Here is a 25,689-nt window from a genome sequence, read left to right as displayed (position 1 = left end):
AGTCTGAAAATAGCGGGGGGAGGGGGGAGCATAAGATCGCATTTTTCCACTTGCCAAAAACATGAGTCTGAAGCTCTCCCATTTTGTAGTTTGTTCAGCAGTTAGAATTTTTTTGGTAAGATCGCCCCTATAGTCTTTCGCGTTGGCCCATCTTTAATCAGAGATATAGCATTCACAGACGGTCCACCTACATCCATACTGAATTAAATATTCACCAGATATATAATGCTATCTGTCGTCCAACTGCCCAAAATCACATCACTTGCAACAGCTATTTTAACAACTTGTTTGTGTACAATTTTTAAAAGTATAGACTAAAAGTTCCTTACATGACATGTCAATGATACTGAGAATACTGCATGATTTACTAACCATGCTCTCAACCTGTCCTGCCACCTTCACCGCAGTTTATAATTATTAAATCAGCTATCAGATGGAGCATTGCAGCTGGGTCCACAGGTGCTGTCGTCAAGTTTGCCATTGCTTCTCCACCAGAACGTATAGGTTCCACATTCTTTGCAAAGCCCTGTGTCAAATTGAGTTGGACACCTTCATACAGTGATTTGACAGTGACAACAGGTCTTGTAGCAGATCTGCCATGTGCCAAGAATTTTTGTGTACATGTCCATCAGCATTCTACTGTATGCCACCCCATTAAAATCTTCATCTGAAATTGCTGCAGCAGAATACATCTGCAGCAGAAAAGTCTGCAGTCTTGTCCTCTGGGATCTTGCAAATAGAATAACCATTGTCCTGGTATGGTTGCAAGACATGAGTGACTCACAACACGCAGTTGCTTCCCACTATTCTCTGGGGTATCAACAGTGGCAGAACGTCATCTGGTGGCTGCTAGTGATGGTATTTCTTTATCGTGAGGCTGTACTGACTGAGCTGGCAGTAGTTCTTGGACATCTGAAAGTATTAATGTGGAAGGAGAGGCTCAGGGTGAGAGAACTCAAGGAGTAGGTGGAAAACAAGAGATCCATGGTCACACCATTTGAAGCATGCACTTTATGTTACACTGAGGAATGAGACTGAAGTAGAATTTGAAAAGACGCACAAGGCAAAAGCATACTGTCATTCTGGATGTTCATTGCTGACCCTATTTTACAGAACCCTAGAGCTCGGGATAAGTGTGTGAGCCCCTCCCTTGCTGCTTCTGCTCTGGTCCTTTCTATGAGGTTCCACTTTGCCTTTAAAGCGAGATGGAAGAGAGCCACTGAGTGTGTTGCGATGTGTTTGGGTGATGTGTCTGTTATAGCTGAACAGCTGGAAGTATGTGGAAGTTGTGAAATGTAGGTGTGAAACTGCAGAAATGGTAATAGTGTGTGGATGAGGTGGAGCATACAAATATGAATCATGAGTCCTGACTGCTAGTGATTGCTGATGGGCAAGTGATGGAGCTGTGGTGAGTTGAGTCGTGTCAGTGGTTACAACAAGTAAGTGAGACAAATGATGCTGCATTCATTGACCTAGACCATTGTGCAGGGGGACTGAACTCTCTTTGCTACTGAAACCAAGTCATCAGGGTGCTATATATTTAAAAATATTGCAGGTTGCTTTAAGAGCTGATCACATGATTTGATGGTGATGTCATTAGGTGTTGAAGAGGCTGCTGTTTTACTTTCAGTTTGTATTCTGTACTGGCAACATCTCTTAGAATAAACCTGTTGTAATTTTGTATCTAAATCTGTTGTAATTTTGAATCTATGTATGCAAACCACATTCCTTTATTTTTGTTTAAACCCCACAACCCTGAACATAGTTTGTATATTACAGGGGGTTACTACACTGGTTGAATTGACCTCCAATGACTACTCCCATTACTTTTTCACTGTATGCCTTACAGGCATCTTGGTCCTCTGCTGAAACATGGCGTGCATCCTCCTGGATTAAAGCCTCCTGCTTTGTATCAAAGAGAAGGAGAGCTCTTTCTCCAGCTTGCTGCATTGTTACCATTCTTATCTCTTGTAAGAAACATTTTTGCAAACAGTTCCACCACTTGCTGCAGCCAGAACAACCTCCCATATAAGAAGTGAAGGTTGAAGTTTGCTTTTAAGAAGAACAGTGTAGCCGTAATTCATACTAACCACACAACACCCCTGCTGAGCACGTGGTTATTTGGCAGCACATTTCGCACTGGGCTACATACAAAGAACAAAGAAAATTACAGCACAGGAACAGGCTCTTCGGCCCTCCAAGCTTGCACCGACCATGCTACCCGACTTAACTAAAACCTCCTACCCTTCCAGGGACCATATCCCTCTATTCCCATCCTATTCATGTCTTTGTCAAGACGCCCCTTAAAAGTCACTATCATATCTGCTTCCACTACCTCCCCAGCAACGAGTTCCAGGCACCCACAACCCTCTGTGTAAAAAATGTGCCTCATACATCTCCTTTAAACCTTGCCCCTTGCACCTTAAACCTGTGCCCCCTAGTAATTGATTCTTCCACCCTGGGAAAAAACTGACTATCCACTCTGTCCATGCCTCTCATAATCTTGTAGACTTCTATCAGATCACCTCTCAACCTTCGTCGTTCCAGTGAGAACAAACAAAGTTTCTCCAACCTCTCCTCATAGCTGACGCCCTCCATATCAGGCAATATCTTGGTAAATCTTTTCTGTATCCTCTCCATCCTTCTGGTACCAAAATTGAACACTGTATTCCAAGTGTAGCCTAACTGAGGTTCTATAAAGCTGCAACATGAATTGTCAATTTTTAAACTCAATGCCCCAGCCGATGAAGGCAAGCATGCCGTATGCCTTCTTAACTACCTTCTCCACCTGCATTGCCACTTTCAGTGACCTGTGTACCTATACACTCAGGTCCCTTTGCCTATCAATACTCTTAAGGGTTCTGCCATTTACTGTATATTTCTTATCTGTATTAGATCTTCAAAAATGCATTACCTCGCATTTGTCTGGATTAAACTCCATCCGCCATCTCTCCGCCCAAGTTTCCAACTGATCTACATCCTGCTGTATCGTCTGATGGTCCTCATTGTTATCTGCAAATCCACCAACCTTCGTGTCATCCACAAACTTAGTAATCAAACCAGTTACATCTTCTGCCAAATCATTTCTATATATTACAAACAGCAAAGGTCCTAGCACTGATTCCTGAGAAACGCCACTTATCACAGCTCTCCATTCAGAAACATACCCTTCCACTACTACCTCTGTCTTCTTTGACCAAGTAAGAAGTCACACAACACACAACCCACTCACCTAACAAAGGAGCCGAGCTCCGAAAGCTAGTGGATTTTGTTACCAAATAAACCTTTGGACTTTAACCTGGTGTTGTGAGACTTTTACTGTGTTTACCCAGTCCAATGCCGGCATCTCCACTTCTTTGACCAAGCCAGTTTTGTATCCACCTTGGCAGTTCACTTCTGTTCCCATGCAACTCCACCTTCTGCACCAGTCTGCCATGAGGGACCTTGTCAAAGGCCTTACTGAAGTCCATGTAGACAAAATCCACTGCCCTACCCTCATCGATCACCTTTGTCACTTTCTCGAAAAATTCGATTAAGTTCGTGAGACACAATCTCCCCTTCACAAAACCATGTTGCCTCTCGCTAATACATCTACTTATTTCCAAGTGCGAATAAATCCTGTCTTGAAGAATCCTCTCCAATAATTTCCCTACCACTGATGTAAGGCTCACAGGCCTGTAATTTTCTGGATTATTCTTGCTACCCTTTTTAAACAAAGTCTCCAACTGATCTATATCCTGCTATATTCTCTGATGGTCCTCATCACTATCTGCAAACCCACCAACTTTTGTGTCGTCCGCAAACTCACTAATCAAGCCAGTTACACTTTCCTTCAAATATTTATATATATTACAAACAGCAAAGGTTCCAGCACTGATCCCTGAGGAACGCCACTGGTCACAGCCCTCTATTCAGAAATGCACCCTTCCACTAATCCCCTCTGTCTTCTATGACCGAGCCACTTCTGTACCCACATAGCCAGCTCATTTCTGATCCCATGCGACTTCACCTTCTGCACCAGTCTGCCATGTGGGATCTTGTCAAAGGCCTTACTGAAGTCTATGTAGTCAACATCCACCGTCCTACCCTATCAATCATCTTTGTCACTTCCTCGAAAAACTCAATTGTTAGATAGACACGACGTCCCCTTCACAAAACCATGCTGCCTCTCACTAATACATCCACTTATTTCCAAGTAGGAATAAATCCTGTCTCAAAGAATCCTCTCCAATATTTTCCCTACCACTGATGTAAGGCTCACTGGCCTGTAATTACCTGGATTATTCTTGCTACCCTTCTTAAACAAAGGAACAACCTTGGCTATTCTCCAATCTTCTGGGACCTCGCCTGTAGCCAGTGAGGATACAAAGATTTTTCTCAAAGAACCAGCAATTTCCTCTCTTGCCTCTCTTAGTATTCTAGGGTATATCCCATCAGGCCCTAGGAACTTGTCTACCTTAATGTTTCTCAAGAACCCCAATACCCAGATGCATGGCAACTTTCCTATAATTCCTGGTTTAAGTGGTTTAATCATATTATTTTGTAGGAGTTGACCCTACTGGCGTGATAGCTTGATGATGAGGCTCAGCAATAGCATCTGCCTTGTGAACTAGAGAATGCAAATAGCCACATCTTGCACATTTCATCAAACTCTCCAAAGGCAAAACAAGCAAATGCTTGGACAGCCAAGAGTCCATATTAGGTGAACATATCAAATAACAGCTGTGATTTGATTCACTTATTTCCATCATGTGTTTGTGTGATATAATCAACAGGGTCAGATACCCAAGTTCTGTGGGGCTGTCTTCTATGATTTCGAGCTAATTTTCAAACGACCATTTCTCCTATTCAATCATTCTGACAAGAAGAGTGAGCAGTCATTGGAATGCTGCACAATCTTTCACTGACTCCACCATGCTGGAGTGATTTCTTCATTTGGGAACTATGGCTACAATGAATCCTTCAGATTTAAAGGCAAAAATAAAAATTTATTACCGGCTCTGTTTTTCCACATACTTGTTCATCGTCCATTTTTGCGTCTCACTTATTTCTATCCTCATACCAGCTGTCCTTGAACCCATTTCCTCTACACACAATTTCCATTTCCCAGTCATCCATAAAAGCTTAAATATTTAACTATTCTTCTGAGTTAAAACTTTAACCCTCTATTTTTTTCTTGCAGACAGGAAAGCAACGCTCATTAAAATTCCTTGTTAAACAAGTCTTGAAAGCACACCATGCATTATGGAACTCATTGGCCCGAGTTTCATTCCAGAATTGGGAGATCAATGTCAGGAATGTTTGTAGCTCCCAACTCCATCTCAGTGCGGGAAGCATTCACACCCTGATTTTCACAGAGGCGGATTATTAATTGGTTGTAGGGCAGGTTGGGCAGCCAATTGGTGGCCACAGTGGGGAGAATGGAGGAGGATCCATGCAAATGCTGTATGGGCAGGATTTTCTGGCCACGTTTGCCCTGAAACTGGAAAATTCTGCCCAAAAACAACAGATCTTTCCATGGTACACCCCTCACACGCTACAATTCCTATGGTGGGTGGAATGGGAAAATTCGCCCCAGTGACCCTTTTGGCTAAATCTTACCAAAAAATGGCAGAGTATTGTTTCCAGCGAGAAAACCAGCATGTTTCTCAGGTCAGTTTTCACTCCATATCTTAGATTTATAGACACCCACAAAAAAAGTTCAAGGGGAGGCATGTAACACACAGTCATACAGGAGGCAGGTGTACATACGCCAGCAAAACCCAGCTGCACAGAGATTGGGACACCATTATGTAAGGGTGCTCCAATCATAATCTGCATAAACCTCTCCCACACCTCATCTCCCAGCCCATCACAGAGGTCTCAGAGACTGTCTACCCCTGAACGGAGTTGGCCTTTCTCCATCCCTCAATCATCAGCCCCTTCTCCTCACCCCCCCCCCGCACTACCATCAGCCCCTTCTCCCCTCCGCCCAACAGTCTCACCAGCACCCACCTAAGGTGCTAAAATGACACTGCCAACATTTGTCAAGGGGCAGTTCTGGGGGTAGTGTCAGTATCTGGCCATGTTCCATTCCTCTGAGGGTTATACTTACCTTTATGCGCCCCGGGGAAATCCCCACAACAGGTTACGCCTGTGAACCAGTTAATTATGTTTTAATTACTAGTGTACACAGTTAGTGCACTGGGAGATATCTCACTCCCCCCAACCCTCCCTGGATGATCCACTCCCCTCTCCTTTCACTCCCCCTGGCCCGTTGCATCCCCCCACCCCCACCACCCTGCCATCCCCCCCCCCCACCCCCCCATCCTCACCCCCCCCCCTCCCCCCACCCACCCCCATCCCGTCACCCTCACCATCTCCACCCCAAACCCCAACCCACACCCATCCCCAACAACCCCCCACTGGCCAATAGCTCCCTCGTTCACATCCCAACCCCCAGGCTATCATCCCCACCTCATTCACCACCCCCAGCCCCTCCAGCTGATCAGCCCCCACTGTTCAAGCCCCTCACCTCCTCCCTGACCAGTTGCTGCCCCTATTCACCCGCCCCTGTCAATTGCCACCTTGGCTATCCCCAATTGCAGAGTGTGCAGCTCTCCATGCACTGCCTCCCCTTAGGCTCCACCCCTCTCCTTATCGCTGCCCCTTCAATTTAGGCCCCACCCTGGTGGACATGCCAGGCTGGCACTGTCCAAGGAGCACTGCCCCCTATTTCCAGCTGCCCTGGGGGCCTCAATAGCCTCCGGTCCCAGCAATGGGACCAGACGGCAAGTCAGCCTGGACGATTGTGTCCCAGGCTCACTAATAATATTTAAATTAGAATTCAAATATTAAAATAAGCCTTGAGCCTTGATTACGCTAGCAGATGGGGGATGGTAAGATCACAAGAGGTGAGAAACCCTGATTTTCACAATCTTACCAGCTTGCCATGCCGATTGACCAACGTGATGGGCCAGTAAGACTGCCCCCTAAAACCTTTAGTAGGGCTGCCATTTGGCTGAAAGAGCACATGCATGACTGACAGAGGAGAAAGCCAAAGGCCTGGCAGTTGGGGCAGAGTTGCCTCTGCTCCGTGAGGCAGTCAGGGATAGTACTGAGACACCTGTTTCAGTCGACTGGCCCAAACATCACTCTGATCAGTTTTGAGCTGGAGATTCTCTGCTTTATTAAATAAAGTTTGTGAATTTCAGTAGGTGAGTCTTCATGCTGGGTTCCCTGTAAGAGGTTTCCTTCTACTTCACCCACCCTAAACATGCTCCCATTCAATAAAGGATCTTATTGTCTGGTAACTCAAACATGAGTCCTATAAATTAGTTCTTTCCAAAATAAATCAAACTATATTGCCATTATTAGTAACCAACAGATGAAGCCAGGATTCTGAGTTTGCATTGTGGTATATCCAACAACTTGTAGCAATTTAAAGTCTAATGTCCCAAAATGATACATGGACAAGAGAGGTATGGAACCATGTCTTCCTCACAGTGCTCAAATTGGGAATTCATTATTGAAAAAAATTATTTAAACATCGATGTGTTACTCGAACAATAAGCAAGGGATAATTATTGTTGAGGAAGGACCAGAGTCAAAGTACTGTATTAGGCAAGCTGAAGTTTGTGAGGGGAGGCGGTCAAGGGGCCAGAGATTAGGGGAATACATCAAATCTAGAGGTGACAAAATTATACATAAGAGTGATAATAATAGGAGCAGGGCAGGTGCAAGTGTATTAGGAGCCCTAGTCAAATCTTCAACCTTGCACACCCCCACAATTGACTTCTGAAAATTAATGCCATGCATCAGTATGAATAAAAATTTTGATTTATAATTAGATATATTTTACATGAAAAAGGGGAATGTTATGACACAAAATATACATAGAAACATAGAACAGTACAGCACAGTACAGGCCTGTCGGCCCTCAATGTTGTGCTGAGCTATGTCCAAACCCAAGATCAAGCTATCCCACTCCCTATCATTCAGGCGTGCTCCATGTGCCTATCCAATAACCGCTTGAAAGTTTCTAAAGTATCCGACGCCACGATCACAGCAGGCAGTCCATTCCACACCCCAACCACTCTTTGAGTGAAGAATCTACCTCGGACATCCCTTCTATATCTCCCACCATGAACCTTATAGTTATGCCCCCTAGTAATAGCTACGTCCGCCCGAGAAAATAGTCTCTGCATGTCCACTCTATCTATCCCCTTCATCATCTTATAAACCTCTACTAAGTCACGTCTCATCCTCCTCCGCTCTAAAGAGAAAAGCCCCAGCTCCCTCAACCTTTCCTCATAAGACCTACCCTCCAAACCAGGCAGCATCCTGGTAAATCTCTTCTGCACTCTCTCCAATGCTTCCACATCCTTCTTACAGTGAGGTGACCAGAACTGAACACAATATTCCAAATGTAGTCTCACCAACATCCAGTACAGTTGCAGCATAAACCCCACAGCTCTTAAACTCAAACCCCCTGTTAATAAACGCTAACACACTATAAATCTTTTTCACTGCTCTATCGACTTGAGTGGCAACTTTCAGAGATCTGTGGATATGAACCCCAAGATCTCTGTTCCTCCACATTCCTCAGAACCCTGTAATCCGCATTCAAGTTTGTCCTACCAAAATGAATCACCTCGCACTTATCAGTGTTAAACTCCATCTGCCATTTTCCGACCCAGCTCTGCATCCAATCAATGTCTCTTTGCAGCTTGCAAGAGCCCTCCACCTCATCCACTACTCCAATCTTGGTGTCATCAGCAAATTTACCAACCCACCCTTCAGCCCCCTCTTCCAAGTCATTGATAAAAATTACAAGTAGCAGAGGACCCAGCACTGACCCCTGTGGTACACCACTGGTAACTGGCCTCCAGTCCGAAAATTCTCCCTCCACCACCACGCTCTGTCTTCTATGAGTCAGCCAGTTACTTATCCAATCGGCCAAATTTCCTTCTATCCCACACCTCCTTACCTTCTTCATGAGCCTACTATGGGGAACTTCATCAAACACCTTACTAAAATCCATGTATACGACATCAGCTGCTCTACCTTCATCTACACACTTAGTTACCTCCTCAAAGAATTCAATCAAGCTTGTGAGGCAGGACTTGCCTCTCACGAAACCATGATGACTATTCCGGATTAAACTGCATCTTTCCAAATGGTCATAAATCCTATCTCTCAGGACCCTTTCCATTAACTTACCGACTACCAAAGTAAGACTAACTGGCCTATAATTACCAGGGTCATTCCTATTTTCTTCCTTGAAGAGATGAACAACATTCGCCACTCTCCAGTCCTCTGGCACAATCACCATGGTAAAAAGTCTGACAACACCAGGTTTTAGTCCAACCTATTTATTTGATAATATACTCACAAGCTTGTGAGTATATTATCAAATAAATAGGTTGGACTAAAACCTGGTGTTGTCAGACTTTTTACTGTGTTTACGCCAGTCCAACGCCGGCATACCCACACAATCACCATGGACAGTGAGGACCCAAAGATCAAAGCTAAAGGCTCTGCAGTCTCATCCCTTGCCTCCCAAAGTATCCTAGGATGTATCCTATCTGGCCCAGGGGACTTATCGACCCTCAGATTTTTCAAAATTGCTAATACATCCTCCCTCAGAACATATATCTCCTCCATCCTATCAGCCTGTATCATGCACTCATTGTCAAAAACATGGCCCCGCTCCTTCGTGAACGCTGAAGAAAAGTATTCATTCATCTCCTCACCTATCTCTTCTGACTCATATACATTCTCACTGTTCTACTCTTTCACAGGATATGTAGTAGAAAAATTGCATGTTATCTTGTATAATATAGCTCGCATGTTCATGCAGCAGTTATTGATTTTATGTGCAATTTTACACAATCTATAATTTTATGACTGGGTTAGATTAAATTATGTTCTTTGATATTCTTTACTGGTTTGCAGTTTTGGAATAGTTATGAAGACGTACCAATTTGTAAAACTGTGACATAATCAGAATAAGGAATATATATGAAATTTTGGAAAAGGCTGAAATGTAAATCCATAAGAATATCAGTACGCATGCTTATATATCAGCAGGTCAAGATCTTTCATTCCCACTGCTATTTATTTATATAGTTTCACTCAGCTTTTTGCAATCCCCAATGCCCCAGAATTTTGCCTCATCAGTGGCTGCACTGGCCTTGACTAATGTTTGATCTTGCAAAGGTGGTTTGGCTGATCAATACAATTTTGCAGTTTCAACTTCAGTTCTGGGTTAAAAAGTGGTTTGACAGTCTGTTCCAATCCATTCAAAAAAAAGTACAAAGGGCAGAATTTTCCATTATTTTAGCTTGGTGTCAGTTTCGGTGAGAAAGTAGCCTGCTGGCATCATCAGTGAGAAAAGTTAAAGTTTAAGTTTATTTATTAGTGTCACAAGTAAGCTTACATTAACACTGCAATGGAGTTACTGTGAAAATCCCCTAGTTGCCACACTCGGCGTCTGTTCGGGTACATTGAGGGGAGAATTTAGCATAGCCAATGCACCTAACCAGCACATTTTTCAAACTGTGGGATGAAACTAGAGCACCTGGAGGAAACCCACACAGACAATGGGGAGAACATACAGCCTCCACATAGGCAGTGACCCAAGCTGGGAATTGAACCTGGGTCTCTGGCGCTGTCAGGCAGCAGTGCTAATCACTGTGGCACCTTGATCGCACCATATCTTCAGGCAATTAAAGAAGAAATTCTTTTTCACAGGTTTCACACAGCATCCCTAGTGGTCTGACCCTGATTCACTCACCCTGGCATCACTTGAGCCCATCAATCAGGGGGCTGCATCATTTAAAAGCTTCCCCAGCACTTGTACCAAGTCTGGTTGGGGGATGGCAGCCAGGAAGACAATCCCAAGGTTTTCTCAGGGGGCCCTCACCAAAATGCTGGATGGGATGGAGCACAGGTGGAACACCTTCTACCCTCAAACAGGCAGAAGGTCTGCCAGCAAAGTAACCAGCCCCACACAAGAGTTGGTGGCAATGCTGAGTGACAAGCTCACTGCACAGGAGGATGGGCATACAATGCAGGAAGAAAGCAAATGAGATCCTTCATGCAGCCATGATAGGTCACTCTTCTTATTTGTCACCACTCACACACCCATTACACATCCACTGGGAACTCACTCGCTGCCACCTCAAGACACCCCACTACTCGCTCTCCCACACCCCTCCACATCTTTGGCTCCTTTCCTCATCACATCCCAGCTCTCACTTACCAACCACACATGCCAGGCATCCTTACCCTCTAACTCAGCATGCACCCTAATTATACTCTTCCCATCTATCTCATCGCAGGGTAAGCTGGAGCACAATAGGAAAGAGTGAGCACTGCAGAGGAGAGCAATGTCCGAACTGAAAATACTCACTTCCTTTGAGGAGAAAGCCCTAAAGCTGGCTGGTGAGGAGCAGGACCACAGATGTGTTGAGGGCAAATTGGGGCAAGAAACAAAACTCAGAACTGTCAACACATGCAGCCATTGCACCAATCTCATGTGTGTTACGTCTCTCCCATCATTAAGACCCTGGCATGCACTAATGTCATCCCTTCCTTTGCAGGTAAATCAGTCTGACCAGCCCAATCCATCTTCCAGTAAGGTCACTGGACACCACAGAGGAGAGCAGCTGCAAGGTCAAATTTTCAGATGTTCACATAGATGAGGCACCGCAGTTATCACCGCACCCCCACCAGTACAGAGACTCACATCTTGGTCTGCATTATTAGTAGACAAGCATCTGGGTCACTCACTGGTGAGCATCTCACAGTTGAAGATCTACAGCAGGCAGAGGCAGTGAAACCCCAAGGGATCCAACACTCTGAGGACTGCTGGAGCCCAGGCCTCTGCTGAGCCCCAATCAGGTGATGTTCCCATAGACTTAGTCATCCCTCAGCTGCTGGAGCTAAAATAACAAAGTCAGGAAGGGATGTCAGTGTCCTTTCTCAAATTGCAAGGCCAACAGGAGGACACCCATTGCCTTCTGTCCAAAGAGATCATGCTGACAGTTAGTGCACTGGGAGATATCAACACTGTGAGGGTAGGATCCACAGTGGAGACCTTGGTGCATGTCATTCACTCCATGCTGGCGGATGTCATCTCCATGGTTCAGGGCATGAACTGCACGGTGCAGGCATTTGTGGGCATCCACAAGTGCCAGCATCAGACGACAGTGGAGCTTCTGGGTCTCATTCCAGCTGCTCCTCAATACCACGGAGTACCCCAGAGCCCCCAGGCATTCATAGGGAGGAGAATCAGCTGGAGATGCTGGGGGTTTTCCAGGCCATCTGACCCCCTCACCCCCTGCCTGCAACCGAAACATTTCCTGCTCCACACACCAAGTAAGGTGGTACTACATCAACCAAGCTGCCCAAAGGTAGGCCACAACCTGCAAGTCTCAGCCCTCAGCAACCGCCAAGGTCATCTCGGGCAACAGGCATTGCAGACAGCAGAATGACTCTATCTCAACTGTGGACCCCGGGGAAACACCAAGACGTAGCAGTAGGACTAGGAAGGTTAAGAAGTTATAGTATCACAGCATGGGCATGGATGATGTATGCACAATTAAATAGTGGGCACATGTGAATATGTGTATAAATGTTACTTTTTGCACTCTCCTAATGCCTCCCCACTCTTATTCGATTGCTGCATGTCCTATCATCTTTCGTATAAGACTGGATGACCACTGATGGTGCCTGCTGCATCTCCTGTCTGTGAGAATGTTAGCTGAATGGTTGACCTCCTCTCACACTATCACTACCCAATAATGCTAGCATCATCTGGGTAACAAGGAATTCCCCCAACACCCCATTGCCACATTCTCCCCAACCCCCTTCAATCCCCCCCAACCCCACCACACCTCCTTCCCCCTCAATCAGCATCTCATTGGCCTGATATAACCCTGATCAGTGGCAGTTAGTGACCAGCCTTCCATCAAGCAATGCTTGGTCCTCACTCCAAATCATCATCATCCTCCTGCATTATATGGGCCCTGGGCTTTCACGAAAGGAGCAATGTCAGGGCTGTCATCCTGCTGACACCACACAGTAAAGAAGGCCCATTCCCCATGGTGGGATAGCAATGCTCACCCTAATCCTGGTCATCCTCGAAGCAAGAAGCTTTCCGGACATCCTGAGCCTTGTGCCCCATTCGGGCATTCGCCACCACAAATTGACCCTCTTCAGTCTGCACTGGGTGTTCCCTCTCAGCATCCTCCTGTACATCCTCCTCCTCATCAAAGATGAGCCACTTGTCCATCCCCTCCTTTACCAGCTTCTTGCCTCATTGCAGCACCAGGTTATAGAGGGCACAGCACACCACAACCATTCTCAAAACCCTCTGGGGCTATATTCTACCAGCTGACTGATCCAAGCACCAGAACTGCATCTTAAGAATGCCAATCATCTGCCCCATCAATGCTCAAGTTGCAGCATGAATCTCATTGTAATGAGTCTCTGCTTCAATCTGTGGCCTCCACATAGGCAGCACCAGCCACTGTCCCCAAGGAGCCAACCCTGAAGCAGCTGAGCTCCCTCAAAGACCTCTGGTATCTTAGAGCGGCCAAGGATATAATTGTCATGGATGTTCCCCGGAGCCTGGACACATCTGCAGGATGCGCTTGGCATGATCACAGATGATTTGGATATTCAGGGGGTGGAATTCCTTGTGGTTCATGAATGGGCCATTATGATCCATGGGAAACAGAGAACTATGTACATGCAGTCAATGACTCTCTGCACTTGGGAAAATCCAGCAATGTGGGCCAACCCCATGGCTTTGGTGTCAAGGCCTGCCTGGTCTCAGTCAAAGTTAATTTATTTATCTGATTGCAAAGAGTGCATCTGGGACCTCCCTGATCCACGAAAGTCACCAGTCCAATCCTGAAATGAGCCACTTGTGTAGACATGGGTAGCCTCTGAGCCCATATTACACCAACTCCTGCATAACCTGGTAAAGGTGGGTGACCATTCCCCAAGATATCTGCAGTCTTCTTCTTCACTGGTTGTCACTCAACTACAGGGAATTCATGCATCATTGGTACACACTGGCCCAATATTGTTGCCTCTGGGCGACAATGCTGTATGGTGCAGCCTCCACTTCCTCCTCAAGCTGCTGCTTCTACCTTTGCACACCTGCACATTGATACTACAATTGTCCACCCTGCCCTACGGTAAGTAGAATCACCGCCAACTCCACAAACTCTGTGCTTGTATGTTTGCTGTAACTTAAAGAGAGGAAACAGAACTTAACCACTGAAGATTCCTGTCAATACCCTGACCACTGGCCATTTAAACCATGGAGTAACCCATCAATGGCCAGTCACTGCTGTGATCACCTTCTCACTGAGCTCCACTCTCTTACTCTCTCCCGCAGAGGCCAAGACCACACACGAGCCTCTCCCAACTCAGCATGACAGATGGGCATCTACCTTGGAGACCCCTGGTGGGTCTCAAAGATGAGAACATAAGCCAATGTTTTAACTGAAGGGCACTGCGTGCAGATATCCCAGGGAGGGGTGGGTGCTAGGCCAAAGGTGACATCGCTGCAACAGCACATGTTAGAGCAGGGTAGCCTAGTGAACTCTGAAATCTTTACCCCTTGTATTGGCTGCAATGCTTCTGCTCGCATTCTTAGCAAATGCTATGTGCAAGTCATGGACTTCAGTGAATGGGGAAACTCTTGTGGAATGGGTTAATTCATGAGTACCAATCATTGGTAGAATCATATTTCACACAGCTAACTAACAGAGCATAATTGGCTCATGCAGGAAGGCTCAAGAATGGGTTCAGTTGCTAAAGCATGAAGGTTCAATCTTGGGCTTCATAGAATCCCTACAGTACAGAAGGAAGCATCTGGCCCATTGAGTATGCACCGACAACAATCCCACCCAAGCCGTATCCCCTGTAACTTCGCATACTTACCCTGATAATCCCCTGACACTAAGAGGCAATTTAGCATGGCCAATCAACCTAACCTGCACATCTTTGGACTACGGGAGGAAACCGGAGCACCTGGAGGAAACCTACGCAGACACAGGGAAAATGTGCAAACTCCACACAGACAATGACCCAAGCCAGAATTGAACATGGGTCCCTGGTGCTGTAAGGTAGTAGTGCTAACCACTGTGCCACCATACCACCACCAAGCAGCTGCATGCAGAGAGACATTGGTTTCCCTTTGCTTTCTCCAAATTCTCACTGAGTTTTTCACGTTTTGTTGAATGTTTTAAGTTTCATTTTTGATTTACTTTTTGCTTCAGGCAGTATCCCTTTAAGTGGCTGCCCTTTTAATTAGTCCCTTCGTTTATTGAATTTAGTTTAATTAGTTATTTGATTTGCCCAAAATACAACTCCTGTGGTATGCATGGGCGAGCTGATAGCTGTCAAGGCTCCAGATTAAACTTCACTTGATCATAAATGATTATTATCCCCCAGCTCCCCAAAGCTGCAGCTCATACGAGTCTTGTATTTTGTATACCCAACCACTCATACATCTACCCCAGATGGCCAGGCTTCCCAGACCAGTGGCAGGATCCTCAACACTGCTCAGGCCTACAGTTGTGGACTGCAGTCTGAGGGTGGGTGAGATGTTTTAGTGGCACCAGTGTTCTCTCAGCTCAGGGGCCTTCTCCCCTCATGGGTGTAAAACATAACTTCCTTTCAAAGTCCTAGAACTAGCCATGCACCCACGAATGGCTGTCATCCCAAGTATGAACATCACCTTCACCCCCTGTGCTGACCTGGTGGCCGAACCTTCACCCACCCACTTCAAACAACAACCCAGGATCTCCGCTCCATCTCAGGGTCCAGTGCAAACACCCAAGCAAAGATGCCCTGCACTGGGGGAAGTTAAACTCATGTCCCACCTCTCCCCATACATGCCCATACTCATGCTCCCCCAGATGTCATTCTCATGCCTGCCCCCCACCCCCAAGACCAAAAGCTAACACCAGATTTGCACCCGAACCCCCTCCACCCCAAACTCAAGCCCCCCAGACCCGAAGCCGATTTATCTGGGTCCTCCATGGCCTCTCTGATGTCCCCTCTCCATAGGACCCTCTGGTGGGTAGCAGCAACCTGTGCATTTGACTCCAATACCCCGTTGAGATGGGGTCGCCAGCAGCTGTAAACTGCACCAGTGTGACATCATGCCAGTGAGATTTGAATCTCCAATGAGGATGGGGCTGCAGGAGGGTCTGCTAATGAGATTTTAATTTATTTAAATAAGGTTCCCAACATTCCTGGTCAAAAACATAATTATATCACCAAGGGGCAGTGAAAATCAGAAGACGAGATCTTGCCAGTGGAAAGCTCACTTTTGCCGACACCGCCCTTTATGCTCAAAGCTGACAGATGAAATGAATAAGTTGGTTGTTCAGATTTTTAAACGTAATAGAAAATGAGGGTCGATCTCACCAAAAAATTTAAAATCCAAAACAGTGTGAAAATGGGAGACTTTCAGATCCGTTGTTTATGGTGTATAAGCTGTATAAGGTGCTGTATAAGGTGCTAGTGAAGCCACACCTGGAGTACTGTCTACAGTTTTGGTCCCCTTACTTGAGAAAGGATATACTGCCACTGGAGGGGTTGCAGAGGAGATTCACTAGGTTGATTCCAGATCTGAGAGAGTTGGCTTATGAGGACGGACTGAGTAATCTGGGGCTATACTCATTGGAATTCAGGAGAATGAGTGGAGATCTTATAGAAACATATGAGATTGTGAAGGGAATAGATAAGATAGAAGCAGGGAAGTTCTTTCCACTGGCAGGTGAAACTAGAACTAGGTGACATGATCTCAAATTAAGGGAAGCAGATTTAGGACTGAGTTGAGGAGGAACTTCTTAATACAAAGGGTTGTGAATCGGTGGAATTCCCTGCCCAGTGAAGCAGTTGAGGCTACCTCATTGGATGTTTTTAAGGCAAAAATAGATAAAGTTTTGAACAGTAAAGAAGTTAAGGGTTATGGTGAGCGGGCGGGTAAGTGGAGCTGAGTCCATGAAAAGATCAGCCATGATCCTACTGAAAGGTGGAGCAGGCTCAAGGAGCCAAATGGCCTACTCCTGCTTCTAGTTCTTATGTTCTTATGCTTGGGCAATTTCAAATCTGCTATCTTATGCATTCAGTGCACAAAAAAAGCAGAAACAGTTCTCGCTTGTATAGCAAGGAGGTGGGGCTTAAGTCACTCAAACATTGGCTGACAGCAGCAAAGGGCATCATTGCACATGTGCAGGTCTCTAGCAGCAGACAGACCTGTCACTTAGCCTCTGCTGCTCTTAGCCAGCTCCATGGCTTAAACATAGCACCCCCCACCCCACCTCACCCCACCCCACTCAGCTACTGCAAAGGTCCAAGGCCTATCACGGGATGAGCCAAAGGCCCCTGAAGTAGCTGAGTGGGGCGGGAGAGGGCTCCTATCACCCCTTCCCTCCCGCCTTACCGTCAGCCACCTGACCTCCCTCTCCGCCCCGGAATCGGAGCCTGAGTCCTACCCCACCCCCCTCCCTGCCACCCGACCCACTCCCTCTGGTTCTACTGGCAATGGCCTCCAGTTCTACTGGCAAGGCCATCACGACTGATCCTCATACACGATCCTCGCTGGAGAAATCTTTCCTAGCTTAGCCACAGAAGCAAGTGAGCCCAGATGATACTGTCCAGACTCATTAAATCTATGCAAAAATCAGGTTTTAGTATATTTACATAAATTATTTAGCCTCGCACAAGAAAGGGGCACAAGGTTGACCTCACTGGATATCCGGTGCCGGTAAGATCGCAAGAGGCAAGAAAGCAGGCACAAATCTGATTTCTCAGCTCTTGCGCAATCTCACCGGCTCACCTGACCTATCAGCCGGCAGGGCATAACGGTATGACTACCCTATTGGGTGAGAAATTAATTCATATAGTGCTGCTTCGAATGGTGATTTCTTGCAGCAGGCAGAATTGTGGCAGCTACCCACACATCTGGCATTGCCTGTCCTAGTAAACTGATGTAAGTCCATGCAGCATCACTAGAAGCAGAGCTATATGAACAAATTTCTCCTCCAATAAATTTGAACACTGGATTTCTTCACGAAATATGTAATTGAAAGCAACAGGTACAATAATTTTATATATGTATAACATGAGAATCAGAGTAAGGCTGCTATGTACAGCAGAACAAGAAGGATCCTAGATTTTACTGGAGTTCAAGATCTAGAGAGGAGAATGAAAAATCTGGGATATAGTAGATAACCAAATGCAATTATCTTAATGACCCTTCATGGTCTGTAGAACTTGGCAATAAAACTAGCACAGGCTTATTTGAAAACTTTAAAGGTGGAGCTTCAGAATGTTAGCTTCAGGAGACGGCTGCTGTTCTTTACATTTTAACATGTTTCCAAGCGCAAAGCAGACAGAAAAACGAGTCTCTGCTGAAATCAGATTAAAAATGCTCCAAAAGCCGACCAGAACCAGTACTTTACACAGGAAAATACAATGGATACTTTTTTTCCCAAAATTGTCAGTCTTGCTCAAGCAAACACAAAAAATTTAAATGGAGCTAAACTCCATCAAACAGGGACCAATACTTTTTCAATCTAACAATCAAGGTTGGTTAGACTACAATTATGCAAAAAGGCACTAAACTCAATCTTCGTTGCACCAAAATTTAGCTTAAAATGATCAAATGAGACTGTAACCGTCACAAACATTTAAGCAGTTAGTTTAATGCATCTGTACTGATATTATTTTAGAAACATAAATTTTCAATAGAATAAGCAATCCAGTCCTCTCCGAGAAATTTGTCCAATTATTCTCCCAGCCCAGTAGCCTAAAGCTCAATTTGCATCTGAGCCCAACCCGACCAACAGCCATGAATGTAAATCAGTTCGATAGTAATACTTTTCTGTTGCTTAAACGCATGAATTACCACTTTGTTCCTCTCCCCATTTCCACTATCTAAAAATTAAATCTTTAAAAGCTTCAAAATTCTCCATGTTACTGATACGAGCACAGTGCTACACTGTGTTGAAACAAATATGTGGTGCATTTTAACTCTTATCTACACCAGATCCTTAATTTTATTTTTAATCCAAAACTCTTTCAATTTTAAGCTGCTATTAAAACCCTTTAACCATTCTTGGCAATTTCTTTTTATTACACAGATTGCATACAGAGCACAATCTCAATAAGACAGTTTTACAGATGTATTAATGGGACTAACATTTGAGCTAGAATTCAACCCTTGGTGTATTGGCAGCACCAGCATTATGCTCGAAGTGCACAGATGAAATTTTCTTGACTATTTCACTGACTGCTCTTTTAGTACTAGTGGGGCACTCCCAATGTAATTTCAATCAGGTCATACAAGCAGAGGTCAGGATTTCCAAGGCAAAGTAGAAATCTGCTGGTGCAGTTTTTTAAATAGCACATGCGTTAACTATTTTGTCACGGGGCTATGCCTCTTTATTTTTAAAAAATGGACTTTTCAACTTTCAACTGCCTGGAACTTTTTCAGTTTGAACTTAGCTTAAAAATGAAGGCCACATTCCAAGATGAAGGTGAGAAACAAACAAATCACCCTCTGGGGGGGTTTGAAGAGAAAGATATTTCCTGTAATCCAGACACCAATGAAAACTTATTACTGTCTAAAAAAGACACATTCAAAATGCAAAGTACTGGATATTGAAATAGTCGCTGCCACAGACTGACATACACAAAAAAATCTGGGAAATACACAATGGGTGAAATATTTTAAGACAAGGCTATTCAACCACTTTAGCGAGATTAGCAAGTGACACAGGCGGTTAAAGAAAGTCTTCAGCAGAGGAAGCAGGCTAAAGACTAGTCTCTCTCCCTTGCTCCCTTTTCGAATAAGTATGCTGCCTAGTTCTGGAAACCAACTAAACCAGAAACCTACCAGCAAATCAATATTTTGTAATAATTGCAGTATCTTCTACATCTAACCACATCCAAAAATCCAGATAACTTAAACTCCTGCAGTATTTAAAATCTATGTCTCAAGGACAATCAAAGAGTACTTAATCATATATTATTTTACCTTTTTTTAAAAATTGGATTCTTACTCCCCATACTTCCGATATGCGGGCATGTGTGTGTGCATGTGTGCTCAAATGACTGCATGAGGACCAAATATTGCAGTTTTATTATTTTTCTTGGGTTTAGTAGTAAATAAATTTGCTTTTCCTTTGACGCAATAAAAACTTTGTTTGATTGGCTCCTTATTGTTCATTTGAATTTTACTTCTGATTTTGAAAAAGGCATAACCTCATGAAAAATCTTTGGAGGTTGAATAGAGGAAAGACAGTTTATCACTTATTACCTGGTGACAGCAAAATTGGAAGCTCATCCAAGATTATTCCCACAGACTGAATAAGGATTTGGAGTAGGGAAAGTAAATTGTTCTTACAAAAGCAATTTTTTAAAACTACAAATGGCTTTCTTGAGTCTGTAATACTAAAGTGCTAAAATGTCCACATTCAATGTCAATGTCCTCATAGAAGAGGGGAGGCAATGGTGTAATGGTATTGTCACTGGACTAATAATCCAGAGACCTAGAGCAAAGATCTGGGGGCCAGGGTTCAAATCCTGCCATAGCAGATGAACCAATTTGAATTCAATAAAAATTTAGAAAGTCACAGGGTGGCACAGTGGTTAGCACTGCTGCCTCACAGTGCCAGGAACCTGGGTTTGATTCCCAGCTTGGGTCACTGAATATGTGCAGTGTGCATGTTCTTCCTATGTCTACGTGGCTTTCCTCTGGGTGCTCTGGTTTCCTCCCACAGTCTGAAAGTCATGCTGGCTAGGTGCATTAGCCACGCTAAATTCTCCCTCAGTGTACCCAAACAGACACTGGAGTGTGGCGACTAGGGGATTTTCACAGTAACTTCATTGCAGTGTTAATGTAAGCTTATTTATGAGTAATAAATTTATGGGCGGCATGGTAGCACAATGGTTAGTATTACTGCTTCACAGCTCCAGGGACCTGGGTGCGATTCCTGGCTTGGGTCACTGTCCGTGTGGAGTTTGCACATTCTCCTCATGTCTACGTGGGTTTTCTCTGGGTGCTCCGGTTTCCTCCCACAGTCCAAAGATGTGCAGGTTAGGTTGATTGGCCATGCTAAAAGTTGCCCCTTAGAGTCCTGAGATGCATAGGTTAGAGGGATTAGCGCATAAATGAGTCGGGATATGGGGGTAGGGCCTGGATGGGATTGTGGTCAGTGCAGACTCGAAGGGCCGAATGGCCTCCTTCTTTACTGGAGGGTTTCTATGTTTCTAGATAATAGACAAGACATTAAGGGTGTTATCTTTGGAAGAATTAATGGGTTAGCTGGACACAAGAGATGAAGTTTCATCCACAAGCCAGTAAAGCAAAAGTGAAGCATTTGGAGGTGGAAATTGAAGAAAGTGAAACAGATAAAATAGTGACAGAGAAATTAAGATTGGAGCAGCAGATATTGGAACTCGTATTTTAGGAAAGGAAAAAGAGAGGAAGGAATGAGAAGAAGAGAGACAGGAATGTAAGGAGGAGAGAGAATTCCAGGAAAGAGAAAGAGAACAGGAAAGGAAGTTTAAAGTAAAACAGCTCGAGCTGAGACCCACAAATGAGAAGTGGTCAGCCATCCACCAGATAGTGGTGCCGCTGAAATACTGTGTGGAAATGTTATGGCTAGAACATGGAATACCAATGACTGGACATGCTGGTGTACAAAAACCCCAAGCCCACATCGGGCAGCACGTTCACTGGCCACATTTTCGTAAGAATGTAGTACGGTTTTTACAGAACATACACAATTATCAGGTTGTGGGAAAACCCCAGTCTGCATTAAACTTGCTCCCGTGATTCCCATACTGACTTTTGGGGAATTATTCAGCAGTTGCCAGTTAATTGTGTGGGGCCCGAATGCAAAACAAAAGGGACTGCCCATATATTCTTACCATTATGGATATGACTGCCTGTTCCCCAGAGGCCATTCCTCTGTGAACCATAGCTGTCAACACAGTGATGGGGAAATTAAGACAATTATTTTTACTGGCCACCAAGTTCCAGTCAGATCAGGGGTCAAATTTCACATCCCAAACGTTCCAGCAAGTCATGTACAATGGTGACCAACTGAAGTCCTCAGCATATCATCTGCAGTCCGCAGTGGATACCAGAACAGTACCACCAGACCCTAAAAACAATGACTAGGGAATACTGCCAACAAACCCCCCATGACTGGAATAAAGGACTAGGTTTTCTTCTGTTCGCTACCAAAGGACTCGCCCAATGAGTCTCCCAGATTTACTCTATTTGAATTGGTTTACAGATACTAATTAAGAGAGCCTCTGAATCTAATTGAGATTTTCAGAACAGAAGGAGGAAATCTCCAAGATAGACGACATGTCCCATGAGTGACTCATGAGAGAGAGCCTTTGATATGGTGCGAGAAGACTTAAAAAATTCCCCATACACTGCTATGAGAAAACAGGCACGCGAGGGCCTGAAACTTACAGCCAGCTGACTACAAGCTAGTGTGCCTACCAAAACTGGGTGAACCCCGAAAAGCCTGGTTCAGTGTCCCATACAAACAAAGTAGCAAAGTGGCCATACAAACAAAGTAGTAAACTATCTAACTGACACCCCAGACCACAGGACAAAGCAAAGCCTGCATCATGTCAGTATGATAAAACAATATCACATTCTTGATGGAGACAAGCAGATAACAGTTTGACCGAAAACAGAAGACCTGGAAGATGAGAAGAACAATGATGATGAATTGAAGAGAAACATGAATGAGATCCATACTGAATCCCCTACTGTACTGCTGGAAAGCACAAAAATTCTAACAAAGTCAGACACTATATTCACCCACCTAAATGCAGGAGAGCTGACAAAGCTACTCACTTCATTTAAAAACATTTATTGAGAACAGCTAGACTGCATCGCCTTATATCTACATCATTCAAGTGTGGGAGCGGCCTGTTCCATAAGGCAACACTCCATTGTCTAGGTTCAAGACATTGGTGCAGGTTCGGGAGGTGCAACTACATGTTGCAGCACGAACAAATACAGTCTTGGCAACAGTAGCTGGAGCTCCAAGCTGTGCTTGTGCTCGAGCCGTACAGCTCTATATTGACTACTGCAAAGATTATTGCAATGATAAGAACTGATTCCTGCACAATTCCCTGCCTGGAAGATAGCATAGATAGGGTAAATAACACAAAAAAAATTCAATCAAGTGACAGCTCTCTTGACTACCTGTGTGAAGGAAATCTCTGCCTTTGTGATTCCGGGTGCATAATACTAGTGACAAGTCATGCCATTAGGACTCAGAAATGCCCTAGCCACCTTTCACAGGCTGATAAACCAGACAGTGGTGGAGTTGTCAAAATGTGTTGTGTACTTAAATGACCTTCTAGTGAATAAAGATACCTGGGAAACTCACTTAGAGCAACTGAAAGCCCTTTCCCAGAAATGACAGTCAGCTGAGCTGGCAGTCAATCTCACAAAGAGTGAGTTTGCTAAGACTCAGGTGACCAATCTACAATGCATGGTGGGTTAAGGACAAGTATTGCCCGAAGCTGCAAACGTAAAAACAGTAGCACAATTTCTCCATTCCCACAACAATATGGGAAATCATGAGATTTTTAGGGATTTATGGGTTCTACTGCAAGTTTGTCTGAAACATCAGCACTGCATCTGCCCTACAGATAGATCTACTACAGAAAAAAGCAAAAATGTATTGACTAAGAAATGCTCAACAGCTTTTATAAGGCTGAAAGCCAGTTTAATAAACAAACTATGCTAGTAACTCCAGACTTCAACTAAGCATTTAATATAGCCATTAGTGCTAGCAACCTCCTGTCCTCCCCAGGACAAATCAGGAATAGAAAGGTCAACTAGGCACTCCTCCAAAAAACTAAACACAGATTCGAAACAGTATTTCACTGTGGAAAGTAAACCCTAGGTTCATTACTGGCTCTCAAATATATATGTCCAAAATGGATGCTGAGAGACCTCAGTCTACACTGTCCACAATCTTTCGACCTTTGCTGAGAAATTCAGAAGCAAAATACAAGATTATTCTGTTGGAGATTGTTTCTCCAACCATAACACCTAATAATTACCCACACTGCAGGAAAATCAAATGTGATTATGGATGCCCTGCAGAGAACTTAAGTGACCCAGTTAGAGCTGATGGGATAATGCAGACCAAGGCAAAGGGAGTGAATGGAAGAGAATTTTTTTTGTTTTGTGTTTTTGAAAGTAAATCTCATTTCATTTTTTTGTGAAAGCCAAGTTGCAAGAATTTCAAGACAAGGCAGCCCTTCCACTTGAGAGAGATTGCAAGTGACATAGGTGGTGTCAAGAAAGTTGTCAGCAGCGTAACAGACTACTCTCTTCTCTCTTTTGGAATGAGTGTGTCACTCAGTTCAAGAAGCCAACTCTACCAGAAACCTATCAGTGAATCAAGGTCTCGTAATAATTGCAAAATCTTCTACATCTGACTGCAGCTAACCTAAAATAGCCACAACAGTCCTCGAGGACAATTAAAGGACACTTACCGTACATTAGTTTACTGTGCGTATGTATTTGTGTGTGTGTGTGTGAGAGAACAATGCTTAACATTGTGTCTATTACTTTTCTCGGGTTTAGTGGCTAATAAGTTTGCTCTTTTTTTGACTCAAGGAAAACTAATTTTCACAGCTGAAATAGTTAAATATCTTCTGATTTGGAAAAAGCCAAAAAGGGAAATATTAAACCTTTGTTGTGACCAGCTGAGGAGGCTCAATAAATGGGAGCCAGTTCACCTCTTCTCACCTGCTTGTAACAATTGGCATTTTTCCTGCCAAGATGAGGCACAATACCAGTAATATTCAGATGGCACCATAATCCCAATTTGAGAAAAGAGGTGGGAACGAAGTGAGCATGCCATAAAGTGGGTATTGCTCCCTGAACATCCAGGAACATGGAGGCCCCATTAACATAGTTCCAGCTGAATCCAGCCAGATTCACTGCCTGGCTGGTAGGCAGGCAGGGTATTTGACACAGGAGGCTTTTCTCTGGGCTAATTCAGAAACCCCAATATTGATAGTACTTAAAGATATTATCTTAATGTTATTGCAAAGCTGTACCATGCAGCACAATGTATTTTGAAATGGAAAGTTTAATTTACAGTTGAAATGAATTAGTGCAATCCTTTTTCATCTAAACAGAGTTTCATCTAAGACACACAGAATTACCTGATTTGTAAACAACTTAGAAACAGATTAAAGGGATTGTTTAGATTTAAATGTACTGTACAGTAGACACAAATCAATACCAAATCCATAAACATAATCTCACTGCACTGAAAAATATTGCAAATGCAAAGCATTTCAAAGCTTATCCAGAACTGCTTATGCTTTTCTCTAATAAAGGCTGTCAAGGTACATATAAACTAATCCTTCTTCCCCTTTTCATGAAAGAATAACACAGAATAAATGTTCAAGTTCAACTAAATTAAATGTAAATAGAGTTAACCAGCCAGTCAAATCGCAGTGCATACAGTCAACCTTTGAACTCTTGAAAAATCCTTCCAAAAACAAGGGTTGACTTGTGCATTGGCTCTAAAATATGAACCATCTGCATTGGTGTAAGTGGTCACCATTTTCATAAGTATAAATAAAAATACCAGTAATTCAAATTAA

The 25,689-nt window shown here is 44.1% G+C and overlaps 1 protein-coding gene across 1 annotated transcript in view; it reads right to left on the bottom strand.

The window, feature by feature from the left end:
* ttc6 (tetratricopeptide repeat domain 6) overlaps positions 1-25,689 on the bottom strand; it is a 268,411-nt gene that overhangs the window by 215,954 nt on the left and 26,768 nt on the right. The window contains exons 4-5 of the mRNA XM_080201905.1: positions 22,634-22,745; positions 21,955-22,007 (exon numbers count right to left, since the gene is read on the bottom strand). Of these exons, the coding sequence (XP_080058031.1) occupies positions 21,955-22,007; positions 22,634-22,745 (165 nt within the window). The remainder of the gene's footprint in view (positions 1-21,954; positions 22,008-22,633; positions 22,746-25,689) is intronic.

This window comes from Carcharhinus amblyrhynchos, chromosome 14 (genome assembly GCF_965287045.1).
Source record: "Carcharhinus amblyrhynchos chromosome 14, sCarAmb.v2.hapA, whole genome shotgun sequence".
NCBI lineage: Eukaryota > Metazoa > Chordata > Chondrichthyes > Carcharhiniformes > Carcharhinidae > Carcharhinus > Carcharhinus amblyrhynchos.
This window is presented reverse-complemented; position numbering and strand designations above follow the sequence as displayed.